Genomic DNA, 25,309 nt, shown 5'->3' on the forward strand with positions numbered 1-25,309 from the left:
CAAATACTACATACATTTTCATTTTCAATAAATTCATCCATCACTCACTAATCACTTGACAAATTAGGGAGAAGAGAGAATGAATAGCCCGATTATTATTCATCGATAGGTAGAGTATTTATACAAAACCTACGCTCATAAAATAGGAAACAATATTTCTAAAGATATACTAACATAACCATAAACCCTAAAGATATATTCTCAAAATAATATCTTAACATAAATATCCTAATTAAATATATTATTCTCTTAAATGATATCTACGGAAAATATATTATACATATATTTTCCGATATCTCATTTCTTTTTAACACCCTCCCGCAATCGTAACGGCAGTAACATGAACGTTGCGATTGGAAATTCTTCAATTTGTTGAAGTCGAGATGCACACTCTTGTGATACCTCCTTCAATTTTTGTTTCTTCTTTTTCTTCTTTTTCAACGATGAGAACGTTCATCTTTTCGAACTCATTAGTCATCAATCAAACAGGAACGTCATTATTTTCGAACCTGCAAATATAACAATTTTGGTTTTACCAGAGCAAAACCGAGCTCCAATCAAATATTGGTTTGTCAGAGTAAACCACACTCAAATTTCTTATTGGTCTTTCAGAGTAAACCACACTCAAATTTCTGGTCTTTCAAAGTAAACCACACTCAAATTCAAAGGAGCAAAATTATGCTCGAATCAACTCACAAACCTTGTCTCACGGCACAAGGAGAACCAATTTCTTGTCTCACGACACAAGAGAGCCGAAAACTTTTTTTTTCTTTTTTCTTTTTTTTTTTTAATAAATATTGCGTGAAGCATAACACTATTTAATTTCTTCATCTCCAAAGATATGTTATAGTGGAGGAAGTCCACTCACATACTCCCAAAAAATTCTCCGAAAAAAAAAATCACATACACATATATGATGATTAACGTCATAACGTGTACCGACCCAAAAAAAAATGTAAAGAGTATTAATATTGCGTAGTGGAAGCAAAATTTTGAATCCCACCGGTGGGTTTAACACTCTAACCCACCGGCAGGGGGGAAAATTTTTATTTTTGTGAGCGGTCTCAAGATTTAACCTGCTCTTGGTACCATGACAAATTAGGGAGAAGAGATAATGAATAGCCCGATTATTATTTATCGATAGGTAGAGTATTTATACAAAACCTACGCTCATAAAGATATATTCTCAAAATAATATCTTAACATAAATATCCTAATTAAATATATTATTCTCTTACATGATATCTACGGAAATTATATTATTGGGCTTGTTTTGATTGACAAGAATGAGTTGAACTGAACTTATTGGAGCTGAAATGAATTGAATATTTTATAAAAGACGGAAATTAAAACTGAACTGAATTTATAAGAAATGTACGGAAGTGAACTGCACTGAAACCGGCTGTAAGATTTACAAAGTTTATAATCAAAACTCAAAAAAACCCTCCAAAATCCAAAACCAAAGGAAACAAAAGAAAAACCCTTTTCCCTCAAAAACCTCAATCAATTAACATTTTTTACACTCTCTCGCTCTCTTTCTTTCTCTCTCCTCCGCAAAAATGTTCGGAGCAACTTCCTCCGCCTTCGGCACACCGTCGTCAACTCCGGCATTCGGCACGCCGTCGTCAACGCCGGCCTTCGGAACGCCGTCATCAACGCCGGCCTTCGGAGCGCCGTCATCAACGCCGGCCTTCGGAACTCCATCATCGACTCCAGCTTTCGGAACTCCGTCGACGCCAGCATTCGGTGCGACTCCTTCGACGCCGGGTTTCGGAACTCCGTCTTCGCCTTTTCTCGGATCTTCTCTCTTCAATACTCCCTCTCCTTTCGGTCAGAATACTCAACAGCAGCAACAAACGACGCCGTTTTCGCAGCAGAATACCGGATTTGGGTTCAGTTCAACGCCGTTTCAGACTCCTCAACAGCAACAACAACCACAGCAAACGACGCCGTTTACTCTTTCTGGTGCTCAGCAGCTCACCACTCAAATGGCTCCTGTTGCTCCTTTACCTTTCTCCCTCGCCGAGCGCGACATTCAGGTTCGAATTACTTTGTAGGAATTTGCCGCATTTCGTTTTGAAACCCTAATTTGTCGATTTTCTTTAATTTGCTTACATTTTGATTTTGTGTTTGATTGACTATTTGTGTGTTTAATTCTCGATTCTTTTTGATGATTTAGACTATTGTCGATGCATACAAGGATGAGCCTGGAAATTCTAAATACGCGTTTAAGGTTTGTTTCCCGCCTAAAATCACTCTTAAAATTAGCGTTATGGAATTCTTCAATTTTGATTCATAGAATTGTCCTTCAAGTTTGTGATTCCTTTATTATTATCTAGGATTACTGAGAAACGAAATATTGTCATATTTTTAGGCATCAGACTGATGTTTTGTAAACTATCAGTGTGAGCTTAAGTTGTCTGAAAATTGAATTAGTCATATGTATATACATGTACAACTTTTTGGTGTTTATGTTCCGACGAAGATCATTTCGGTTGTATTGATGGATGTCCGGAATAGATGCGAGAAATCTGTGCGTGTGAAGGTGGAACTATGTATATATAAAAAAAATTATACACTAACTCTGTTACTGATATACTTAAAAATTAATCTATTGTTTAGTGTCCTGCTTAGTCTCCTTATAGAGAAAAAATGTATTTATTTTTGCATGTGCTTACTCCTTTTGGTTTTGACGTAGCAATAAATGTTTTTGTTGATGTTTCAGCATTTGTTATTCAGTGTGACGGATCCACAATTCAGAGTTAAGCCATCTGGTGTATCAGATGTAAGTTTTTTTTAATATACTATGTGGTATATTATGATGAGCTATATCTTTTTTCTTTCGGTGTATGTTTTCTATTGAAGCACAAAATGTAGCTGCAAGTTTGTAAAATTGTATTGATTTGGTTGTGGCAGATAATGTGGGCTGAGGCTATGGGGAAACTTGAGGGCATGGATAGTACGAATCGGGAGCGCTTATGGCCTCAGCTTGTAAAAGGCTTCAAAGATCTATCAAATCGTTTGAAGGTAGTCATTCTATGTGTTTTTTATTTATTTATTTATTTATTTATTTTATTTTTTTATACTTCAAGAAGACCAGTCTTGTCTTGTCGATTATAAATACGTTCTTGCGTAAAATCCGTTGGTTAGATTGTTTGATAATGAATTTATGTGTAATTTATCAAGCAAAGTAGCATGGGTGATACAACTCCATCCTTAGTTTTCGAAGGCGTGAAGTGCAAGGCCAAAGCGTGCGCCTTTCACAGTGCACTTAAAGTGCCAAAAAACCTCCAAAATCAATTCTGGATATATATTGTATTCAAAACAACATAACTCTTATACTCCCTCTAGTTCGTAATATACTGTCGATTTCATTTTTCACCGTCTTCATCTTAACAATTTATATCTCTAATTATTTATTAGAAAAATAATAGAAACATTGTCATATTAAAATTACATTATAAGACAAATCTAACAATATGTCATGGCTGTTTTTTTGTATGTATTAATGAGAATTTTTGGTGAAATCTTAAAAATATCTAACAATATCTCGTGAAGTGCAAGGCCAAGGCATTTGCATCTCCTATGAGCACCTTATTTAGTTATATATACGCTTTAATCGGAAGGAAATGGAAAAGTGAGTGTTAGGCATGTGGCCCTGACTAGGCTAATATTTGATCAGGTGGTGTTAGTAACTTCTACATGTGGTCATTTTGTTATGTTCAGTTGATTTTAAGAAACTGTTCTTAAATAGGCATCTGTTGTTTCTCTGAACATTTCATTCCAAAATTCACAAATTATTGCTGAATGCCTTGGACTATGAGATCTTGAAAAACTGGAATTTTATCAAGGTATAAACTCCCCCCCCCCCCCCCCCCTCATGATTAGTTCATCTTGATTAGTTGATAACAATTTCATACTGTATCTTGGCTATGGCAGGTCCTTAGCTCTGCTTATTGAGTTGAATTTGCGTACCTTAAAATGTTATCTAGTTTTTTTCTGCTGTGGACCTGCATTTGTACTCTTCTTATTTGACTCATAAAAATAGTCCTTAGAAGTCTCTAATGGTGTGTTTGGATAGAAGGAAATTGAAGGAAAAGAAGGGGAGATAAATGGAGAGATGTGATATCTTTGATTTGGATAACAAATGAGGAAGTAAGGGAATTGGAGGGGACATAAATGAAGAGATTAAATTATAGGAAAATGATCCCTCCAACAATGGAGAGATTTGGAAGGAAAACTCACCATTCTTCTCTCCCCTCCTCTTCTCCTCCCTCCCCTTCTTTTCCTTCCTCTAATGTTATCCAAACACACTGTAAATATGTATGACTTTCTTGAAATGAAAAAGGGGGTGAAAAAGGACTTGCATTCGTTAGTCAACATAGATTGTCCAAATCTTGCTGTTCCTGATTGATTGTGCTCTTGCACTATTTTGATTTACTCATGAGTAGAATCCATTTGTACTCTTCAACTAATTTGCATCCCACCACTTTGGCTGTAGCTATGTTTGCCGGTAAGATTTCTTAGAAAGGAGACTAAATACAGACATTTTGCTTAGGTGGTTTGGGAAGGGAAAAGAACATGTGAAGCATCTATTTACGTGTTGTGGAAGTTTGGACTTCCACTCATTTGAGGTTATAATGTAAATTGTGTTAAACGTTTACAAAAATCAGTGAAATTGGATGCATTTGCAGTGTTGCAAATATTTGTTGTTCTATGAGTGTTCTGCCTATCCTGCAATCTTGATGCCTTTTTGGCTAGAGCATGGTGATGGATGTGGGTTTGATGTTGGTATGTGATCATTAGCTGTCATTAGATATACAAGTATGACCTTTGTTTTTGCATGTCAAGGGGGATATCCATGCCTCCTATATGTTTCAAAGGAGGTTTAGGAACTATGATCCGCCCCATGCTGCAATCGGATATTTTATTAAGACGTCTTCAATTGATTGTTCTGGTCCATATTGCTGCAGCTTCAAGATGAAGTTATTGTTGCAGATGCAGAGAGATTGCGGATGACTCAAGGCAATGTGAAGACGGTACTGTTTATCTGTCTGCTTGTGTTCATTTTGGTATGATCATTAGTTGTGAAATAGTTGACATTTTTTTTTTTTTTTTTGGTAATGTCATTCTACATTATGCAGCTTCAAAGGCATTTCCAAGCTGACACTCTACCACGTATTGAGAGATTGAAGCAGAAAGAGCAAGGTCTTCAAAGACGTTTATTAAGGGTGGGACTTATGATTTTTATTGGTTATTTTGGGAGATGGTGGGGAGAATGAGGCTTCTGCTGCCATGTATGCTTATAGCTCAGAAAAGTTTCTGATTAATTTGGTTTATCTTTATAGTCTATTCTTTTTGGCTAAATAAGATGTTTTTACTGCCTGTTGTACAATTCATTCAAAGAAACTTATGTCCAGGCTCCACTTATCTGCCACTTTTGTTTGCTCATATGCAATAATAACCAGCAACCATCTGTAAAATGCAATAATCCTAAATGCTGATACTGTTGTTTGCTCATATGCTTTATTAGGTAATGAGAATTGTGGAGGCTCTTGAGGGAAAAGGTTGTCGTATGCCCCTATTGAAAGGGGAAGTTGAATTGGCTGAGAAGTTGGCTGCTATAGTTAGACAGGTATGTGGGCTTACTCCCCTCTCATCCCCCACATCCCTGAAGATTATTAAAGTTTTGAGGTGGCTTTTTCCTGATAACTTTCAACTGCAGCTCAAAGGATCTGGGGCAGAACTTTCAAGGCGAGTACAAAACCTGCTTACAGTATCTCGTGTTCAGGTGAATTCCAATGGTGGTAGTATCTCTGTATACCTTCCAGGTTCAACTAAAATTCACGAGCAAAGTCTCACCGACATGCAGGAGGTTAGCATTAAAGGATCTCTTATTTTTCTGGAGTTTATGTTATGCATGAGTGGTTTGAATGTTTGATCTATGGAACAATTGCTCCTTATAGGATGACCTATTTCTGAATACTATATCAAATATACACACGAGCAAAGTGACTGCTGTGTGATTTTGTTATGAACTGGCTTGACTTGACAGTTCTAGTGATGTTGATTTAATGTGAAATGATGGTGATTATGATTGATAAACTGGTAATGTCAACAAGTGACCGATACACACAAGCATTCGAGAGGCTTGCACTCTCCCAAAATACAAACGAAAATTCAAAGAGAACTCTCATCCACATTCATCTGGAATGACCTATATCTAATTTTCTGCTGTAGCTAGTCGTAACAACTTATTATGCACTACCTATAATGCCCCCCTTAGGTCGGTTCATTACATTACTGGCTGCCCAAACTTCCACCTTGTCTTCAAGGTGGATGATAATTAGATGCATTTGCTCGATGTTGGCACTGGAGATCACCAACTCACCACTCTAATCGGCCAAAATAAAAGCCACACTTCAGATTGTGTTGTAGCTCTTCTTTGTTGAGTGTTATAGGCTGTCCTGGGGAAGTAGAAGATTTTGGATGGTCTGGGAGAATAAATTGTGAGGTATTTTGGTCTTAAGTTTTATTTTCAGCTGGAGATCCTTAGAATGCTCTAAGGCTTTCGCGTTGTTGGTGATTGTTTTTTTTTCCTGATAAGTTTAGGGGTTATTGGCAAGCAATGACAAGATTATATGCCACAAAAGAGAGCTTTTGGTTGATCTAAGATCTTCAATCTGAAGGCTTACCCCTACTTAAGTGTTTGATTACAAGAATTTCTTGAATGTTCTATTATGGAATATATGTAATATGAGTTTGGTGGGTTTACATTTGAAATTCAAGGATACCAAATAGGTTTATTAAGGCAAGTTGAAGTTTGGAAATTTGGTTCTCAGGAACTTCATGCTTTTAGATATTTTTTAAGATGGTCAAGGGAATGTCAAAAGCAAATATCTCTATGGTGTAACTGGGTTTTAGATGGTGACATCTTGGATGAAAGAGGTGAAGTTTTTGGTTTTAGTTTTAATGGGATTAGAATTTTTATCTTCTAACCAAAGGCTACACCTCAAAGCAAATGCAGAGGGTTTAGATATCACAAACCAAAGGTTATGAAGGTGGTTTGGGGGAATGTTATATGGATAAAGATGCTTTGTGGGGGTTATATGGTTTGAGGTATCTCGCCTTAAAGGTGAAGGCTGGAAAGGTGCCTGTAGGCCATTATTGGTAAGAGGTGCTTGTTTGGTAAAGGTTGGTTGGTTGTCATATCCGAAAATACATTTTATGGTAATTACGAATGATTGGGAGGCTAGGTAAATAACTTCCCATGTTATGCGGGAATTCCACATTCCCAAGGAATTTGCAATTTCTCCATTTTGGAAATTTTATGTCAACCAAACTAGGTCTTTGGTGCTACTTCATAGATATTTTTTGCATGATTTCAATTGTTGTTGTTAAGTGTGTTAACCACATTTTTTTGGCTATCAATTAATGTAGTGACTATTCTAATTTGCTTTTATTTTATTCCCTCAATAATTTTCTTATCAGTAAATGAAATCATCGTGACTGTTAGTACTAAATACCAAGAGATTAATCTTAAAGAGGTGATCTAGGAGGATACAAAAATCTGATGATACAGATTTTCTGAAACCTGAAAGAGAGCTTTGGGGCGTTGGGAAAACTCTGGTGCTATTTTGAAGCATAAACTTTTGAGCCTTTAAAACCTCTGGTCCTTGACCTATAGCTACGGAAAGAGTTTATTAATCACCTCTCTGTATCTTCTTTTGTTTCTCTGTGGTACTTATTCTAAAGCTTTGTTGGGGATCTACTTCGTTAAACATTGTAAGGGAAAATATGTTCCTGTGGAAGGGAAATAAAGGGTGAATTTTTTATTGTTGTTGCATGGAGGATGAATTTATTACTTGGAAAGAAATTAGCTTGTGTTGCTTTAATGGTTGAAATTGGTTGAGTCTTAAGAATCCTGAGGGTTTTTTAAGAGAGCTTATTTGCTTCAAAGATTCAAATTTGATGTCTAACATAGGATTTACTAGTGTTAAGAAAAGCATGCCTTTAGTGCTGTGGTATTGTATTTTGATTAATAAGAAAAGTACACCAAAAGTTAGAATAGTCTTCTAGAAAAATAGAAAAAGAAGTTAAGAGTAGTCTTTTCTCAAGACTAGAACCTATCTTTTATGAAAAGAAAATACTACCTCCATTACATATTATGTGTAATGACCCAAAAGTTGCACATAATTTGTAATGGAGGTAGTAAAATTTACCATCAACAAATGAATCTATACCTTGGTGGGTAGGCACATGATGTTCAAGAGCAACAAATAACAGCAGCTTCATTAGGTTCTGTATGATATTATGACAAGACTCCACTTCCTCAAAGTGTGTGCAACTTGTGGTTATTGTACATAAGTAACTCGATTTTCTGGGGGGCATTGTGCTTGGTGGTATTGTCTTTGGTTCACTGCTTTTAAGTCTTAAGATCTGTCATAGGCTCACCGGTTGCACTAATTTTCAGTTTTGTGAACTTAGTACGATGATATGTTTTTGGATAATTTAGAACTTAATTTTATGCGCTAGTAAATTAAGAGATTCTCCATATTAATTGTCTACTTTTTAATTTTAATTTTTTATATAACAAGTTATCACAAGTTTCATATCATTGTCGTCTCACACGCAGTCTTCATTGCAGTTTAGCTTCTAAACCATATGCATCAGCTTCTTTCTTTTTTCTTCATTGGTACTATTGATTTGGCAGGTTTTACAGCAGCAAACTGATGCCATAGCAAGACTTGGTAATGTATTGAAGCGAGACATTCGGGATATGGAAATTATTATGTCTGAAGATACTGAAATGATTGAAGATGGTAGTTGATTAAGAGCCTTCTTGAGATGGACGGGTTTGCTTGCACCATTTTTTTTTAACTGCAGATATTGTAACATGTACGGAGTAGTTTTTATTATTGTAACTTTATATCAATATTACAATGGTTATAATCGTACTAGTGAGTAAAATGTGATTATAGTACATACTAGAGAGCTGTTTTCTCTATACATGTATGATCAATCCAGAAGAATCCAGCTTGCTTTGAATCTCGAAAGTGCAATAACATCACATTGATCAATCCTGAAGAATCCAGCTAAAGTAATTGTAAAACCAGAACCAGATTCTGTGCTTCATAAGTCTTACTACAGCTTGCTCATTTTAATTGTGTAATTAATTGATATGCGCAATTGTCCAGTTAGCACAATGCCTGTTTCCAAATCTAAAAAGTTTACACTACAGTTTTGAATTTCACAATGAAACAATAATACTAGTGGCGAAATATTATCAGTTAACATAAATGAAGCACAGTGTAAACTACTGCAAAATTTTTGTAGTTGATTATATTTCCTCTTCAGAATCTCTGGCTGATCATGAGTTTGACATTCCCCAACTACTGCTGTAACTTTCTGACATTATTAGCACCACAAGTGATGACCAACCTGTAAATTGCCGGACACCTTTACCCTTTCCTGTCGTCTGATCATACTGCTCCCATATATAGCCAGTCTTGTAATAGTTTTGAATGATATTTCTGCCACGTTGAATACAAATTATTACGATTATGTACTACTTTAGATGTAGCAATTGAGCATATTGGCATTACATGGGTAAACATTACTAGTACCTTAGAAGATTGCTTCTTAAGTCAGAATAAATGGTTTTAGCTCTCAATTTATAGGGCCCATCAGCTGTGAATCGATACAGCCATAAAATACAAGTGTCACACCCAAAAACTAAACTTCATGTAAGCATATAGATATTCAAAATTTAAATTTCTGTATCTTAATCAAGTACCTTCAGAGTAGTGGTGGAGAGAAGAGAGAATCATGTAATTCATGTTTATCCAAATTGTCCCTCTCCAGTACGGTGGGTCATGCTCTGTATTATATTTCATGTATATGGAGCTGGACCAAATCAAATAAGTTGCTTAGTCAGAATTTTTGTTGTTTCAAAAAGAAAAAAAAAAAAAAAAAAAAAAAAAAAAAAAAATCTAAAAGTATCAGAGTGAGAAGTGCATGAATTTGACAGCAATAGATCAAGAAAACCGGTCAACATATGTGAAAGGATTACCACCTTGATTTGGAAAGGGAGCGAATCCCATAATTGGTCCATAATAAGCTTCTATTTGAAATAAGATCGAGCTGTTTCCCTAAAATCCACGACTCCTGTAACATAATTGTTACTCTTATCAGTAGGGAAAAAAACTACTTCAGAGAAATGCATTTATGAAGTAAATTATGAGAATAACTGTGAGCATCTTAAACCATCCAATTTGGAGGTAATTAAGTGAGGTAGTCCTATCTAAAATCTTCTTCCTTGGAGTACGTGTCAGGTACCTAATAGTTGACAACTTGACGGATGGGTAAGAAACTCTCATTCAACCAAAATTTTCATTTTAAACATGGTCAGATGTTAATACATGTAACATGTACACTTTTCTCATAACTGATAAACACCTCAAACCATCAAAATGATATATCAAGAAAACCTGCAACTTACAGGAGGTATAAGTTTTCCCATTAGCGGAAAAAAACTGACATAGCCAAGGTGAGGTACAAATTGAAGTTTTGGTTCCTCAAGGACTTCTCGGACCATCTCTTGTCTGGCATGATTTCCATTCATCTTCAATTGCGAACGTAAACGAACCTACAAAAGGAAATATACCACAGTTACAAGCTATCAACAAACAAGTAGCTGAAAAAACATTTAAAATAGAAGCATACCTTTTCAGTGTGGTTGCCAAAATCAAAATATGCTCCAAAAGCCTCATCAAGATGCATCTGTATAGAACATGTCTAGAAACGTCACAAAGTATATATAGAATAACAAAATTCTCCAAAAGCAAGCTGAAGCAAAAAAAATGTAATGCTAAATGCTCATGGCCCTTACACGAGAAATAAGAATGGATGACAATCACGACATGCTACACTAAAATAGAGAATTTCAGAATGTATTAGAATTTACAGACCTTGTTGAGAATTTCAAAATTTGACAGCTGATTGACAGTGAAGCCATACTCCTGCAGTGATCCATTCATGAGGTTTACTAATCTAACAGACAAATTCCAAAGCCTGAAAATATTTCACACCGTTGTACCTTCCCCAATTCATTTGACATTTCAGTAACTTTGACAATGGTCTGTAAGCAATCTGCTGCAAGAAGCATCCAGCATCTGAGATCCAAGTGGCGTTCATCTTCGTTGGGATGAGAAGCACGTGGATAATCATCCAACCCGGATGACAATGTCTGAAAATTCCACAAAGTAATAATATTACAACATGAAATATACAGCAAAAAAGCTTGCAAGCAGGTTTTTCATCCTAACCTGCATTTGTGTAAGAAGGTTTAAAAAATAAAAACAATATACAACAACAACAACAAAGCCTTAGTTCCAAACTGATTTGAGGTCAACTAACATAAAAAAAAAAAAAAAAAAAAAAAAAAAAAAAAAAAAAAAAAAAAAAAAAAAAAACCATATGCATGAGCAAAAAAAAAGCAGCATGTCCCTACAATCGAAAACATAATACAATCTTGGCTGACCGCAAAAAAATAAAAATAAAGGAAAATGCGATACAAAGCCCTTAGGGCTACATATAAGCATTAAATACACTCTAGAAAATTGTTTAAATTTAGAAAATCATGACAACACACTAATTACACTAATTTACGCGTGTTTTTGTCATGAATTCCTAATTTTATATAATTTTTAAGAGTGTATTTAATGCTTATATGCAGCCCTAAGAGCTATGTATAGCATTACCCAAAAATAAAAATAAAAACCTTTAAAAATTCAACCAATTTTCAATATTACTCAAGCAAGTATAAGAGTTTTTCAAAGAGGAAGGTATTAGGTATACCATAAACTTCATAGAAGTCACACGCACGCACCGCACACATACACACATTGTCATGCCTAAGACAGGTTGAGGATAACCATGTGCATAGGAAAGCCATTAGAAACACTTGTTATGCTCCATGCAAACAACAAATAGGAAACAAAGGAAGAATTCACACGTAGAAATGACAGTCACAAGTTAAGCTAAAATTAATAAAGTCCTATTAGAAACTCAGTAAAACAGGCCCGTCAGAAGGTCTGGTTAGCTAGGAACTACATATACTTGCGAAGCTCATGCAATAACAAGAATCTGATACTAATCCAAGATATCTTTAGGGCATCCAAACATCACTTTTTCTATTATTTTTCAATCGCAATGTTTTCACACTATTCAAAAACACTCCTTTGACCGTCTTATGTGATTTATACATAAGGAAAAATATAATAAAGTAGGATTTTATTAGATTTATCTAGATATATACTTCCTCCGGTTTTCAATACTTACTATACTTCCCTAAAATGGAAAGTGTCACAGCACTTGCAACATATTACAATTGGAAGGTTTTTTTTGGGTGAGAGTTGTACTATTACTCTTAATTAAAGCTCATGGCCCACTTAATTATAATCCTAACAATCTATCAGCCTCATTTTAAGTGTGGTAAATCATGTGGTGACCCACTTTTTCTCAAGTACCGTAAAAACCAAAAAATGTGTGTGTTGCAAGTAATAAAAAACTGAGTAAGTACATTTTAAAAGTATTTAACTTTTAAAACTTTCCCTACAATACAATTAAAGATACTAAAGGTATAAAATACACATTGGTTGATTGGCCCCAATGAGACTGCGTTGCAATTTAAAAAGAACGGAGGAAATATAACTTTGAATAAAAGAGAGGCGGATTTAGTATAAGTGTAAACAGTGACTACATGTCATACTTTTGGATTCAATTCACGATCAGTAATATTGTCTCTACCATGCCAAAAGTAGCTATTTGGGTCTTTTCCTGCAAACGAAGACAGCAATAGTGAGCAAATATATTACAACATGCAGAACTGTAGAAATGCTTAAGTTAGATTGGATGAGAATTGAGAATGTTTATAAAAGACATAATACGTACTACACAATAAACAAAGAGCATCCACAAGAAGGAAAAAAGAGAGAAAAAGAATATATATGTCAGAAAAGGATGGTAGCACAAACCTTTATACTGATTCATTAAAGCTAAAGTTTATTACACCTTCAAACATGTCCTACAGAGTATAGAAGCTTGTTTTTTTTTATACTCCAAGTAGTTTATGAGACTGAGCAATGCCCCAAATTATCTCAGTGATGACATGATTCAAATCCTTATTTATATATAATTTTGAAAAGAAAACATGTAATACGGGAATAGCTTAGTGGTTAACATTTTAGTTTTTCACTTCAGGCAACTATTGTACAATAGTACCACATGGCATGTAAGCTTGATTAGGAACACATTATTAAATAGTAAACTTTGGAAAATTCTTGAGTGATTTTCTATGGGGAGTCATTTTCAAATGTTCCTTCCTTACACTAGCTTTAATGATAAACATGTTCGGATGTTCCTAATTTCAACATATGATCAAGGCATATGTAAACACATTTTCCTCTATAATATCATTCTTCAGCCCCCAAGATCAACACTATTCAGACCCAATACTCACGTAAAGGATGGAGTACATCCACACACACACACACTAACAAAAAAAAAAAACAGAAAACACACAAGCATCAAGTAAACGAGTTGAAGAATATGACAGATAACATACAAGCATCAAATAAATTCAGTTGAATTTCTCCATGATACAAGAAGAAAAATATCTTCAACTGCTCCTAAACTCCTAAGACAGTGAAATGCAAACCAATCAATAACGTTTTGTTAATTGGAATGGCAACATTTAGCAAATTTCAGTAAAGATTACCGGCAAGAACAATTTGATCATTGACAATCCAATCCCTATTAACTTTGACTTTCAGTAAAAATCGGTAACTTCAAAGAAGGATTATTCCAGACAATCAGTAAAAATAATACAAGTTCAGCAAAAATAATTTAAGTTCTGCAAAATAAGGTAAAGTAAATAGGGCCTATATGTCAAACACAACATACATATGACACATATATGACCTATCTACACAAAGAAATGCAACAAATCACATAGTCACATGAATAAGCATAGACATCCAGTTTTCTTTTTAAATGCCAGCAAGTTCCCCTCCTTGGAGGTTGTTTTTTTTTTTTTTTTTTTTTTTTTTGGGGGGGGGGGGGGGGGGGGGGGGAGTAAGCGTACCTGATTGTGATGCATTGAACCACTTAAACCATGCATCAAGACGAATATATGCATGCTCTAAAAAGGAAGAGATCTCACTGCTTTCAGCTGCACTGAATTTACCCATCTTGATGCCAAAAACCAGATCTGATAGAAGCATCATATAGATTCAGAAAGTGGGAGGCATGAATAGGAAACTTAAGTCAGATACTTTGATTAACTACCACAAGTGCAGCTTAACAGCATCCTTTATTGTTTCTTACAAAACCATGGCTGCAATCCATGACATATTTTTAAAATTCTTTGAGCATTTGAATATCATATATAGTCTTTCATAGAATTTCAAAAATAATTGAAAGTTCAAAAACAATTATTCATCAGCAAATGATTACCACATGAAAAAACCTCAGTCAACTCTAGCAAAACACAGTTAGAGAACTCCAAAAACTTACTGTGTATGTCCTGATTCATCCTATTCATCTTAAACTTAGATGTCTACAGAATAAATATTGTGCATATGAAAAGAGCACACAAGCAAGAGGAAAACTTTGGCAAACTGTGATGGATCAGGCCACCCATTCCAAGCCTCATATTCAAATATCCAACAGAATAAGCCAGAAGAAAGGCAAGATGGAAAGTACACTTCATTTTACTTGAGATTCTGTTATGCATTGCACTGGGCAACAAGAAGAGGGAGCCAAAGAATCTAGATTTTAGGAAGCTAGTTACATGCAAACAAAAAAAAAACCTCTTTGTTCTTTTATTCTATTACTCAAGCTGGAAGAAAGTTAGGTAATGGAGCGTTAGCCAACGAGATTTAAGGATCACATGAAATCCCAAGATATACTAGATTTATTGATGGCAATGTTATAAGCCTCATAACAAACTCAAGCATTATGCTTGCCAAGATTCATCCATGATTACATTTGTACAAACTTATACCAAAGTTTTTTAGTGATGTACTTGTGAATTGTGGAATTAGACTATTATACTCTATAAAATCTGTAGCCTAAAATTTAGCTTTATTAATCTTATTGTCACAACAGCATAACATCTTCATAGCACAAAACACCTTACAATATTCATAGGCACCATAATAGCAGTAACATCTAACAGCTTAGAAATCAACAACAATGTCAAACCCTCAATATCAATAGGATAGGGTCAGCTACATGACCAATCATTTCAACTCAGCAAACAAAGTTGTGAAATTAACTGGCCACGACAAGCAAAAACCATTTAAGTAGTTAAAAATATAAGCTGATTCAACAGAGAAAAGTACCATGTAAAGCCAGAAATAATGTAGGGGGATTGCCATTTGTTGGGTGCTGGAGAACAAATTCTTCAGGTACTTTGCTGCAGAAAAAGGCCAAGTTGAATAACAAATTTCATGAAAGCGATAAAGACAGTAGCTAAACAAAATGTTTCAGTCACCTTAAAGCTTCAGCGCCCAAAATCATTTCACGAGGAATCCAACCATCAATATTCAATAGATCTAACCAGTGGCCAATGACGTCCAAGCAAATGCGGACATCCCAACGCCTATTATGATACACAGATCAATCAACAAATACAGTAGCACTGTCACATAATTCACAGCGACAATCGGATAAAACTTTGAATTCGTAGAGACCCAAAAGGCAGCATGTATCTTACCAAATCAGTAACTGATGAAAACCTTCATCCCACAAGAATCCCCGTGGGAAGACACCACGACTAGGAACAGCTGTGTAGAGCTCTGCCGGCCAGTACAACAAATAACCATCACCCTTTATCTGCAAGAACAAAGATGGTATGCATGACTACATTGGAAAAAATTGACATGACCCAAGAAAAGATGACTTACACTGATTGCATTTTTGCACGTAAGCACTGTATGTAAGCATTCAGAAACCACATAATCGGGACAGAGGGGAATGGCTATAATGATAAGCACATTCAAATGATAAGCCATACACAAAGTTTTAAGGAACTAGCCAAGCCATATTGAGAACCAAGAAAAGTCATGTAATGAACTTTAATCAAATTACTCCCTTTTTCCCAAGATATCAATCAACTTTGCACACATGTCAATGCACTAGTTTGACTTTGCTTTAAATAATTAAATATTAATGAAAACTATTTTTAAAATGGGTAATGCTATATGCAGCCCATAAGCATTTAATATACTTTTTTTTTTTTAGTATTAAGTTGGGAATTTATCGACAATTCACGAGTAAATCGGTGTAATAAATGTTTATTTATTGTCAATTCTTTCCAATTTTAGCTTCTTATATGCAGCATATATTTTTTTTTCCTTTAAAAATTATATTATGAAAATTTATATTAATACATATCTAACAACATTTTTTATGATAAAACACGTTTTTATCATGTTAGTAAAAATTATAATCAAGCTAATACATGAATTACAAAACCAACGTTTTGGGACGGAGGGAGTAGTATGGAAGGGAAACCATTATTGACTACTAAAGGCGAAAGTGGTGAATCATTAACAAGCTTAAGATTCAAGCTTATTAAAAAATTTAGCAACTATAAGACAGTTAAATTTGTGGGTATGGAGTACGTTATTGAGGTGGAATCTTATATATATCCTTGTGAAATAGATATGTTATGTTTGTTTAAAGATGAAGGCCTTTAATTGGTTCTCTTTTGACTTATTCAGAGACTCATGGTTTCGACATAATCTTTAATGTTAGGGATAAATTGACGAGGAGATCCCCCCTCCACGTCTTTCGGAAACAATCTTTTCAATAGACTTTAACTGGTAAAGAAAAAGGTTATTTGCATTCAAATCTCCCCAACCTCACAAGGATTTATGTAAAATTCACAAAGAAATACATGAAAAATTGTTTGCTTGCTGACAACTAGTCTTTTAGTAAAGTAAATTTTGCCAACAACTACCTTTTAAATGACCACTTTTGAGAACAACTACCATTTAAATAATTTTTTTTTGAAAAAACTACTACAAAGTCACAAAAACTTTTAGTAGCACTATCTTTCGACAAAATTCTCCGGTTAAGGGAGCCTATTATATGAAATTTCATTCAACTGTGGTAGATTAAACAAGGGATTTCGATAAACGAACACAATTATAGGTAAACCGTCTTTAATTTCGTATTTCAGTTGATTTGATATCTCAATTGAATCTTAAAATTAAGCCGTGTTCATGGTCAAAATATTGAATGTGGCGCAACAAAAGTGATATTACCTAACTTAGGGTTAATCTAAAGCAATGTTGTCATTTAATTTGGGTTTTTTGGAGGGGAACTTGATAAAATAGGCCCCCAAAACAGAGATTTTTACTGGAAAATCTAAATGTAATAGTGTTACTCAAAATTTTTGTGTTTTTGTAATAGTTTTTTCAAAAATAAAATTCAAATAGTAATTGTTTTCAAAAGTGATCATTTAAGTGACAGTTGTTGACAAAATTTCTTTTACTAAACCTGATCTCTATGATGGTAATATATGTCGTCTTTATCACCTATCACCGACGTCATGAGCTTGCTCATAGCCAATATACAGATTCTGGTTATTTCACACACACAGAATCATACTACCAATATCAAAGTGAATACTGCTCCGAGTTGTCAATTTGTGTAGTTAGTGGTCATTTAATAATTAATCTGATATACTGCATGCCTCAGTTTCACATTGTACGAGATCTACCTCTCTCATCTGTCAAGAGGAAATAGGATTTAGAGAGCTGACAATTTATCTATTGTGTCTTTATAGTGCATATAACCAAGAACTGAACACCCATTTATCTCATTAATATTGTCCACCTCATCTACTGTGACTCCCAAGTCCTAACACTGTTGAGTATGTAAATTTCAGTTAAACATTTCTGGCAGGAAAACGGAAACAGTTTACTTTAATCCTATTTTACTCAAATAAATGAAATGGTAAATATAAGCAATATGCACAGCAATACAAAATTAAACCACAAAAACACTTTCTCTACACACACGTGTTCTTTGTTCTCACTAAGAACATGGAATGAACATGGAAACTTCAAAATATCCAAAGCATAACAAGCATTAAAGACTTAAAGCACATCCTTAGATGCATATATTCCTTATCTCTAACAAATTGAATATGAATGGATTTGTAACATGATCATTGTCCCCAGTAGTGACACATGTGGAATTCAACTGCCTCTTAATAGCATGATCTCTAAACCAAGACATTCAGAACTAGAATTTTTGCCTAATCCTTAACGTTTAAAGAACAAACGTATCATAAGAAAAGGTACAGTGTTGACAGCTAACTTACATCAGTATTCTTAGGCACAGAAATTTTTGATTGCCCGTAAAAGTAACCAATCCCACCGATCAAATTTGCAATTGTGGCTTTACCAACAACAATAGCTTCTGAATCAACCTGGACAAACGGAAACAGACTTTAGAAATTTTTTATGTTATTAATTGAGAACAAAACATGGATTCAACTTGCCATTGCATATCACCACTTTTGAAGTTCTTCCTAGTATATTTACATTACTTCAAAAATTAGCATTTGAAATCATAGAGATTTGGAGATGTAATCCCTGAGTTGATCGTTCACCTTTCACACTTCCTATTCAGATTTTTTTTTTTACTTGCATTTCAGATCAGACATTTGAAAAAGATATTGGCCTAAAAGTGGCTAGACTTCTAGTTTCAGTTTGTATAACATTAGATTTGAATTCAAGAATATCATAGTTTTAACCAATGTTCTTAATACATATTAAGGTATGAGAATCCTAAGTAGCTATCTTATAACATACATAAAATGTGTTTTCCAAATAGCCAACTCTATTTTAACCCTGATGACCGTGCTTGGTATTTCTATTAATCCCTTCATTTCTTTTCTTTTTTTTTTTTTAGTGACATACTACTTCCACGCAGATTTTAAGAAGTATATGGGGGGGGGGGGGGGGCGCTAAAATATCATAGTAGTGAGGTTTGTGGGAAAATTTAACTAGTGAGGAATGTAAGATTGGAGATCACGAGGGAAGAGAAATAATTTAAATTGTTGTAGTATGGGGACCAAAGGAGGAGAGAGATATATTTAAAATGTCAGAAAGTTTTCAAATTAGGGAAGTGCTTTCATTTATGCATCCCTAATTCTGTCATCACTTGAAAAACCAATATGTTATTTTTTTACCCCTAATTCTGTCATCTCTTGTAAAACCAATATGTTAATTTTTACTGATATTGTATCCAGAATTCTGTATCAGATCTGAACAAACTCTGAGTGATAATCCTCCTCAATTTCATGAACAAGGATCAACATTAGATTGATCATCATCTGTCCAAAAGTATACAAGGCTCAATCAAGATCAAAGCTCAGTATTCAGGTCTATATTTCTAGAGAGAAGTATGTATCTCTTATGAAACTACTCCCTCGTTGTTAAATACTTGCTCCACTTCCAATTTTCGGCCGTTTTTAAATACTTATTCCATTTCCTTATTTGGAAAGCTTTTACAATACATAATTCATTTCTCTCAACAGTGGACCCAACATAAATCATATTTTATTAATTCCATGGAGAAATGGAGCAAATATTTAGAAACTGAGGGAGTATAAGCATAGCTGTATCTAGCTAGAGGAGATGTAATGCAAAGCTCAAGCAATATTGCAGACAAGTATAATAGGATACATTGAAAAAACTCAACTTCAAAATAGTGAATAAGAGGAGAAGAAATTACTGTGACGATACCTTCTCAGTCAAATCGAAGCATCTTTGAAATTTATCGTCATATTCATTCTTCTTTTTCACTAGTTGTTTGGTCAAGTTTTCTCCTGAAAATTCATATATTTTATGCTCAGTACTTGCCCAGATTATATAAGCAACTTTGTAAGAATAATATCACAAGTAGAATACACATCTCTCATATCAGTCAATCCAACACTCGTCCAATTTTTATAAACCTCAAACATTTAACCAACACATATTAATTGGAACTTTTGAAGTCATGAAAAAATATGAAGTGATTTTTATTTATATTTGTTAATTTGACACCACATTCTGCAAAAAAAAAAAAAAAAAAAAAAAAAAAAAGAAAGGGGCCCTAGATACCATTTTAATTTCATTTCTTTTGCAAATCTTATGGAAAGTATTGTTTAAAGAAAAAATAAATCTCAACAAGATTCTTTAATTTCAAAAGTAGTGTTGAATAAGCCTTCAGTATCAAAAGTAGATATTGGTTAGAATTCTTAGGAATTATATTTCAATAACTTTACTGTCATTCTACAATTTCAATAAAATGTCATTAAAAAAAGACTGAATTCAAACCTTTAACCACTTTTCTCTATAATCCTTGTCATCAATAAATGAATTAATTGTGTTCTTCGCACAACATTTTTCAAACAAAGTGAAATTTATCTTTCCAATATTTATCATATAAGAATGGCTTTAGCCATTATACTGTTCCTCCTTAGCTCAAAACTCAAAAACAATACAACACTTATTTGAGGAAGGATTATAACAAATAAGTGGCAAAGTTAGACAAAAGTTATATATCAAACCTATAGGTAATATGGAGTGATCATGCTACCAGATAGAACCTTCCTTTTGATATAATAAAATAAGAATCCAACATGCATAATTTCTTCTATGATACTAAATACAGATACCAAAACTCACAAATTCACATTTCACAATGTACTTCGAAGGAAAATGGTGTGACCAGTAGGTGGTAGCATTCAATAGTTGGCATAAAAGAGAAGCAAGAAAAATATATATTATAAAGAAAATACCTGTAAGGCTACTAATGCGTTCATCTATCCGTGAATTTTTCATGTCAGTTCCTGACACAAAAGCAAAGTCTGCTTTGAAAGGAACCATTGCAGAAATCTGCAAAAATAAAATAGATTAAAGTAAATAAAAACCAGGCAATTTTTTCTGACAGAACAATCTATATCACAGCACAGTAAATAATCAACATATTCCTTCTCAGAAAATATTACATCAACACAATCCATAAAATCACCTGAAACACGAGAATATTAGGAGATTGACCGGGATTGTCGGGAAGCTGCATATAGCCAAAGCTTCTGATCTACAAGATAAAGGCAAAAGCAACGGTCATCTTTTCTTCGGATAAGAGCAAGTGAGAAACAATGTTAGATCTTTGACTCTTCACGAAATAATTGTTTCCTTGTCATCTGAGGGAAGAAATGAGGATGCTAAAGCAGTACCATCAAAGGCCCAAGCAAAGTGATATTCTCATAGTGTTTCAGTGGGTGCTTAAGGTTCGCAATGTGCTAAAATAGAGTTCTAAGACCTACATGCTACAAATCTGAAGGATACCATCCCTTGACCACAGAAGCAGCAAACTAAGTTCTATACAAAGTAGCTTATAGCTAAAGGCAGCATCTAACTAAACACAAACCATGTACAATACTAATTTCATACCTTAACATTCACTCTACCACTGTGATTAAGTAAATTTCACCACATTCATAATTTGGAGCAATGAAAAGCCTATTACATACCTGATGTGCCAGAGTTACTAGGACAAGATCAGACAGGTTGTGTATGTGTGGTGTCTTGAAACCAGAATAATGAATTTCCGGATTGTCCTGACATAAGGACAAAAGATGAGCACTACTTCAGAAACAAATTTTTGTAGAGAGAGAGAACATCATTTAGAAAGCAACACATGAAGGATGAAAATATGTAAATGGCTAAGTAACCAAATAGTTTACAAAAGCATCAAACCAATGCATAAAGAAGAATTGAAAAAGGTCCATATCCTGCTTTTTTTTAGCATAACAGTATCAGAAGACCAGTCATGTGAAGCACGGAATAGTTATAGCAATACAGAATTGAAACTATCATGCATGCATAAAATAAAGTCACAACAGGCTAAACCAAAAAGGAAATAAAAAAATTAGCATATCCAAACATAGTCTAAACCATATGATAACATACAGCTGATTCTAGATGCAACTGCCAGCCTCCAACATCACTTCGTGATCCTGATGCCAGTAATGAGCTTTCATGAACGTCCAAAACATCTCTACTCATGCTGATGGCATGTCCACCTTCATCAGCCATATAGAAGAAAAAATGACCAGTTCCCCAACTGTCCTCATCTGAGCCTGACCTGTGTCCCAAATATGAATGTGAATAATACAAGTCATGGATTAGATGCAAAGAAATTAAATTCTTTACAGTAGGCAACCCATGTTATAAAGTCATTTACAGAACATACTTACAGAAGGAACTGGCAAAGAATTAAATGATTCACAAACTACACTTGCAAATAAAGTAAATACTGAAACTGTAAAGACTAAAAAGACATAAAAAGTATAAAAATAAGTTTGTTAAGTATCAAAGGATTCAAACAATAACTACAGGACAAGAACTCGGGAAGGCGTAGACAGGGGATTATTCCCTATCCGTGTTAGGATGAAAGAAATCAGTATCTTTCTGAATTTCCCAGACATTTCCTCAACTCAAATGAAACATTGTGCAATATCAATATTTTTTCTCACCTCTCAAACAATACATATGCTGCCAAAAAACCATGAGATTAAGATCTGCAGAGAAACACATTTGCCGAATTTTCTAGTCTAGATTTTTTTTTTTTTTTTTTTTTTTACATCAACTACACATCGGATCAGGTCTTTAAAGTTTGAACCTAAATAATTGGTTGCCAGCTTACCATCAATTGATTCATACAAATTGAGTAGATAAAAATTAATCTGGGTCAGATCATTTAGCTATTTCAACTCAATTTTGCAAACCAATCCAACATAATTTAATAGCAAAGCTAAATTAGCATACTTCTTAAGCAAGCAGCCATAACCAGATGAGAACATTTACTTCTTGCTCTGCAAATCAATTCGAACAGCCCAATCCCCTCCATAACCACTGCCTTTTTCTCTCAATTTTAAGAAACTGGTCTCCAAGGTCAGCCCCTGATCAACTATCAGCTGCCTTCCATAATCTCGCCCATTGTGATGAGTCCAACCATAAGTGTTAAGGTTATCGGAATCTTGGCAGACATGCCGCATGACATACTGTCCATCCTTGACACCAATCCACATTAATCCCGCAATCAGTGACTGCGGAGTCCTGCCATTTACAACCAGTTATTATCACTCACAATTTCACATGCAAAATCAAAACTTAACATTCAAGTAAAATTTCAATCATACGTCAAATGACCAATCCAATAGAAAGGAAAAGTAGTCCTAGCTGAAACACATACCAAAAAAAAAAAACAAAAAAAAGCATAAAACAGGGAATGAGCCATTTGAACTAGTATCTCATAAACCAAAGTTTGTCCTAGCTAGTAACTACTAAGCCAAGATCCCGAGATTTCATTGATAAGTTGATGAAAACTTCTTCAACGTTCAACCTAACAATATAGTCCTTCGAAACCTAATCAATTTATACATCTCAAGTATGACTATTGATAATCATATGAACAATAATCCATCGTCTAAATAAATACTACTCGTATAGTTATAATTCGCAAGTATTCATTGCATTTCAAAATATAAAGCATATCTACAAATTCAAATGTTCGACAAAACTAAACTAAAATTGCGTTGAGAATGTAAATCCACATACTATTCTATTAACATGAAGTAATGAAGTATACACTACTCCGTACAAGCTATTGACACACTTTTGTTAGAATAGTATAAGGCTAACAAATTATACATTGGTTCTGTTAGGCAATTAGCGGATAGTCGATAGTATTAGCGGATTACTAAACAAAGATTACAAATCATACTAACTTACCTTGCTCGAATACCAAGATAAACATGAGGCCGATAAGTTCCCCAATACAAACTTTCCTTGTGTTCGCCTTGAAACTACAATCAGCAAAACAAATTCATATCCTCAAATTCCAATTGATAATAAACATAAACTTAGAAAAATTAAACGCATAATTGCATAAAAGCATTTGATACATTTTGCGTTAATTTATGAATGCACGACAAAATCACACGTCGAATGGTGTAATTAATGTATAATTTAACTATCATTTTCCATTGAATATCATCTTCCATTTGAATGAAACTAACCTGAGGAAGATCCATGAGTTTAGGAGCAGGAAATGGAGTGATAACCCTAGGTTTCCGACTTCCATAATCAGTAGAATTCACGACAAAATTATAAACAAAATACGACGAAAATGCAAAGACGAAAACTGCGAAGAATACGAGCAATAATTGGAATTTGGAAAAGCTGCGAGGCTTGATTTTCTCTCTCCTAAGCTTTGATTTCTTATCGGTGTTGATCGGATGATGATCTTCATCAACATTGATGGAAGATTTAGGTCGATTTCGAGCATTTTTTCTACTATTTCCTGTCATTTTACGCCCTAAAGATTTTTGGTGGATTAATCTGAAATTCTGAGAATTAGGAGATAAGTTATCTGGAGATGATCGACTCCATTAATGGAGGATGAAGGTTGAAGGTGAGAGAGAGTTGAGAGAAATTTTGTCGATCATAGGAATTGGAGAGGAGCTGAGGAGCACGAATGATTTTTGGACACTCCAAAAACGTCACTGAATAAAAGAGTGTTTTGACTTATTTTGTTTATACTGTGGAGTTAGGGCTTGTTTATATTTACTTAATTTTAGTTTAATTCAGTTCAGTTCGGTTTAGTTCAGCTCCAATCAGTTCAGTTCAACTCCTAATTTTCCTCTCTTATAAAATATTCAATTCAGTTTAGCTCAGCTAAGTTCAATTTAGTTCACTTCAACTCAGTTCAATAATGTGAACAGACCGTTAGCGAGTTTATTTAATTTGAAATCAATTAATCCAAAAGATAATTTATGTTTGATTTTTAACTCACTTTAATAAGTTGGCCTCTTACAAGTTTAGCCAGTTCACTCATGACCTTAAATTCATAAAGTGAGTTCCCCACCAATCGGTGATTATTAACCTTTTTTTTTTGTACAGAAATTATTAACTTAGATTGGTTGTGCATTGTTCTCTATGCCTCTATCCTATACGAGTATATATCAAATCATATGATAAAACCCTAAAAAATCTACTTCCTATAATAGAGAGTAAATTTATCTTTAATTTTCTTTTTTTTTTAAAAAAAAAAAATTGCAATGATTAGGATAAATTAATGTAAGACTATTAAAAGTTTCCTACAGTTTTAAAGAAGTTTGAAGCCTTAAAAAATTAGAAAACAAAATGTAGAGTAAATGATTATACTTAGA

The 25,309-nt window shown here is 34.2% G+C and overlaps 2 protein-coding genes across 3 annotated transcripts; one reads left to right on the forward strand and one right to left on the reverse strand.

Annotated features, from left to right (window-relative positions):
- The first annotated feature begins 1,476 nt into the window (after window positions 1–1,476).
- Window positions 1,477–8,975, forward strand: LOC145640215 (nuclear pore complex protein NUP54-like). Its single transcript, XM_081691521.1, has 9 exons — window positions 1,477–2,039; window positions 2,180–2,233; window positions 2,726–2,785; window positions 2,917–3,027; window positions 4,974–5,039; window positions 5,145–5,231; window positions 5,534–5,635; window positions 5,726–5,875; window positions 8,714–8,975. The coding sequence occupies exons 1-9, from the start codon at window positions 1,560–1,562 to the stop codon at window positions 8,828–8,830; spliced, it is 1,227 nt and encodes a 408-aa protein (XP_081547647.1). The 5' UTR covers window positions 1,477–1,559; the 3' UTR covers window positions 8,831–8,975.
- Window positions 8,938–24,634, reverse strand: LOC145640191 (mannosyl-oligosaccharide glucosidase GCS1-like). 2 transcript variants are annotated; one of them, XM_081691495.1, is made up of 22 exons: window positions 24,158–24,634; window positions 23,871–23,944; window positions 22,944–23,195; window positions 22,047–22,221; window positions 21,608–21,694; window positions 21,103–21,171; window positions 20,870–20,966; window positions 19,830–19,912; window positions 18,401–18,508; window positions 15,782–15,900; window positions 15,560–15,667; window positions 15,408–15,481; window positions 14,147–14,272; window positions 12,773–12,840; window positions 11,099–11,248; window positions 10,971–11,021; window positions 10,726–10,782; window positions 10,502–10,648; window positions 10,076–10,167; window positions 9,797–9,906; window positions 9,627–9,690; window positions 8,938–9,533 (listed from the first exon to the last, which is right to left on the reverse strand). In XM_081691495.1, exons 1-22 carry the CDS (start codon window positions 24,446–24,448, stop codon window positions 9,371–9,373), a joined length of 2,565 nt encoding a protein of 854 aa, XP_081547621.1. In that variant the 5' UTR covers window positions 24,449–24,634; the 3' UTR covers window positions 8,938–9,370. The 2 variants fall into 2 exon arrangements, with proteins under 2 accessions (XP_081547621.1, XP_081547624.1); XM_081691498.1 differs by having other exon boundaries at window positions 22,944–23,185; window positions 24,158–24,202.
- Between the last annotated feature and the right edge of the window lie 675 nt (window positions 24,635–25,309).

Source organism: Chenopodium album, chromosome 1 (genome assembly GCF_948465745.1).
Source record: "Chenopodium album chromosome 1, dcCheAlbu1.1, whole genome shotgun sequence".
In the NCBI taxonomy this organism is placed as follows: Eukaryota; Viridiplantae; Streptophyta; class Magnoliopsida; order Caryophyllales; family Amaranthaceae; genus Chenopodium; species Chenopodium album.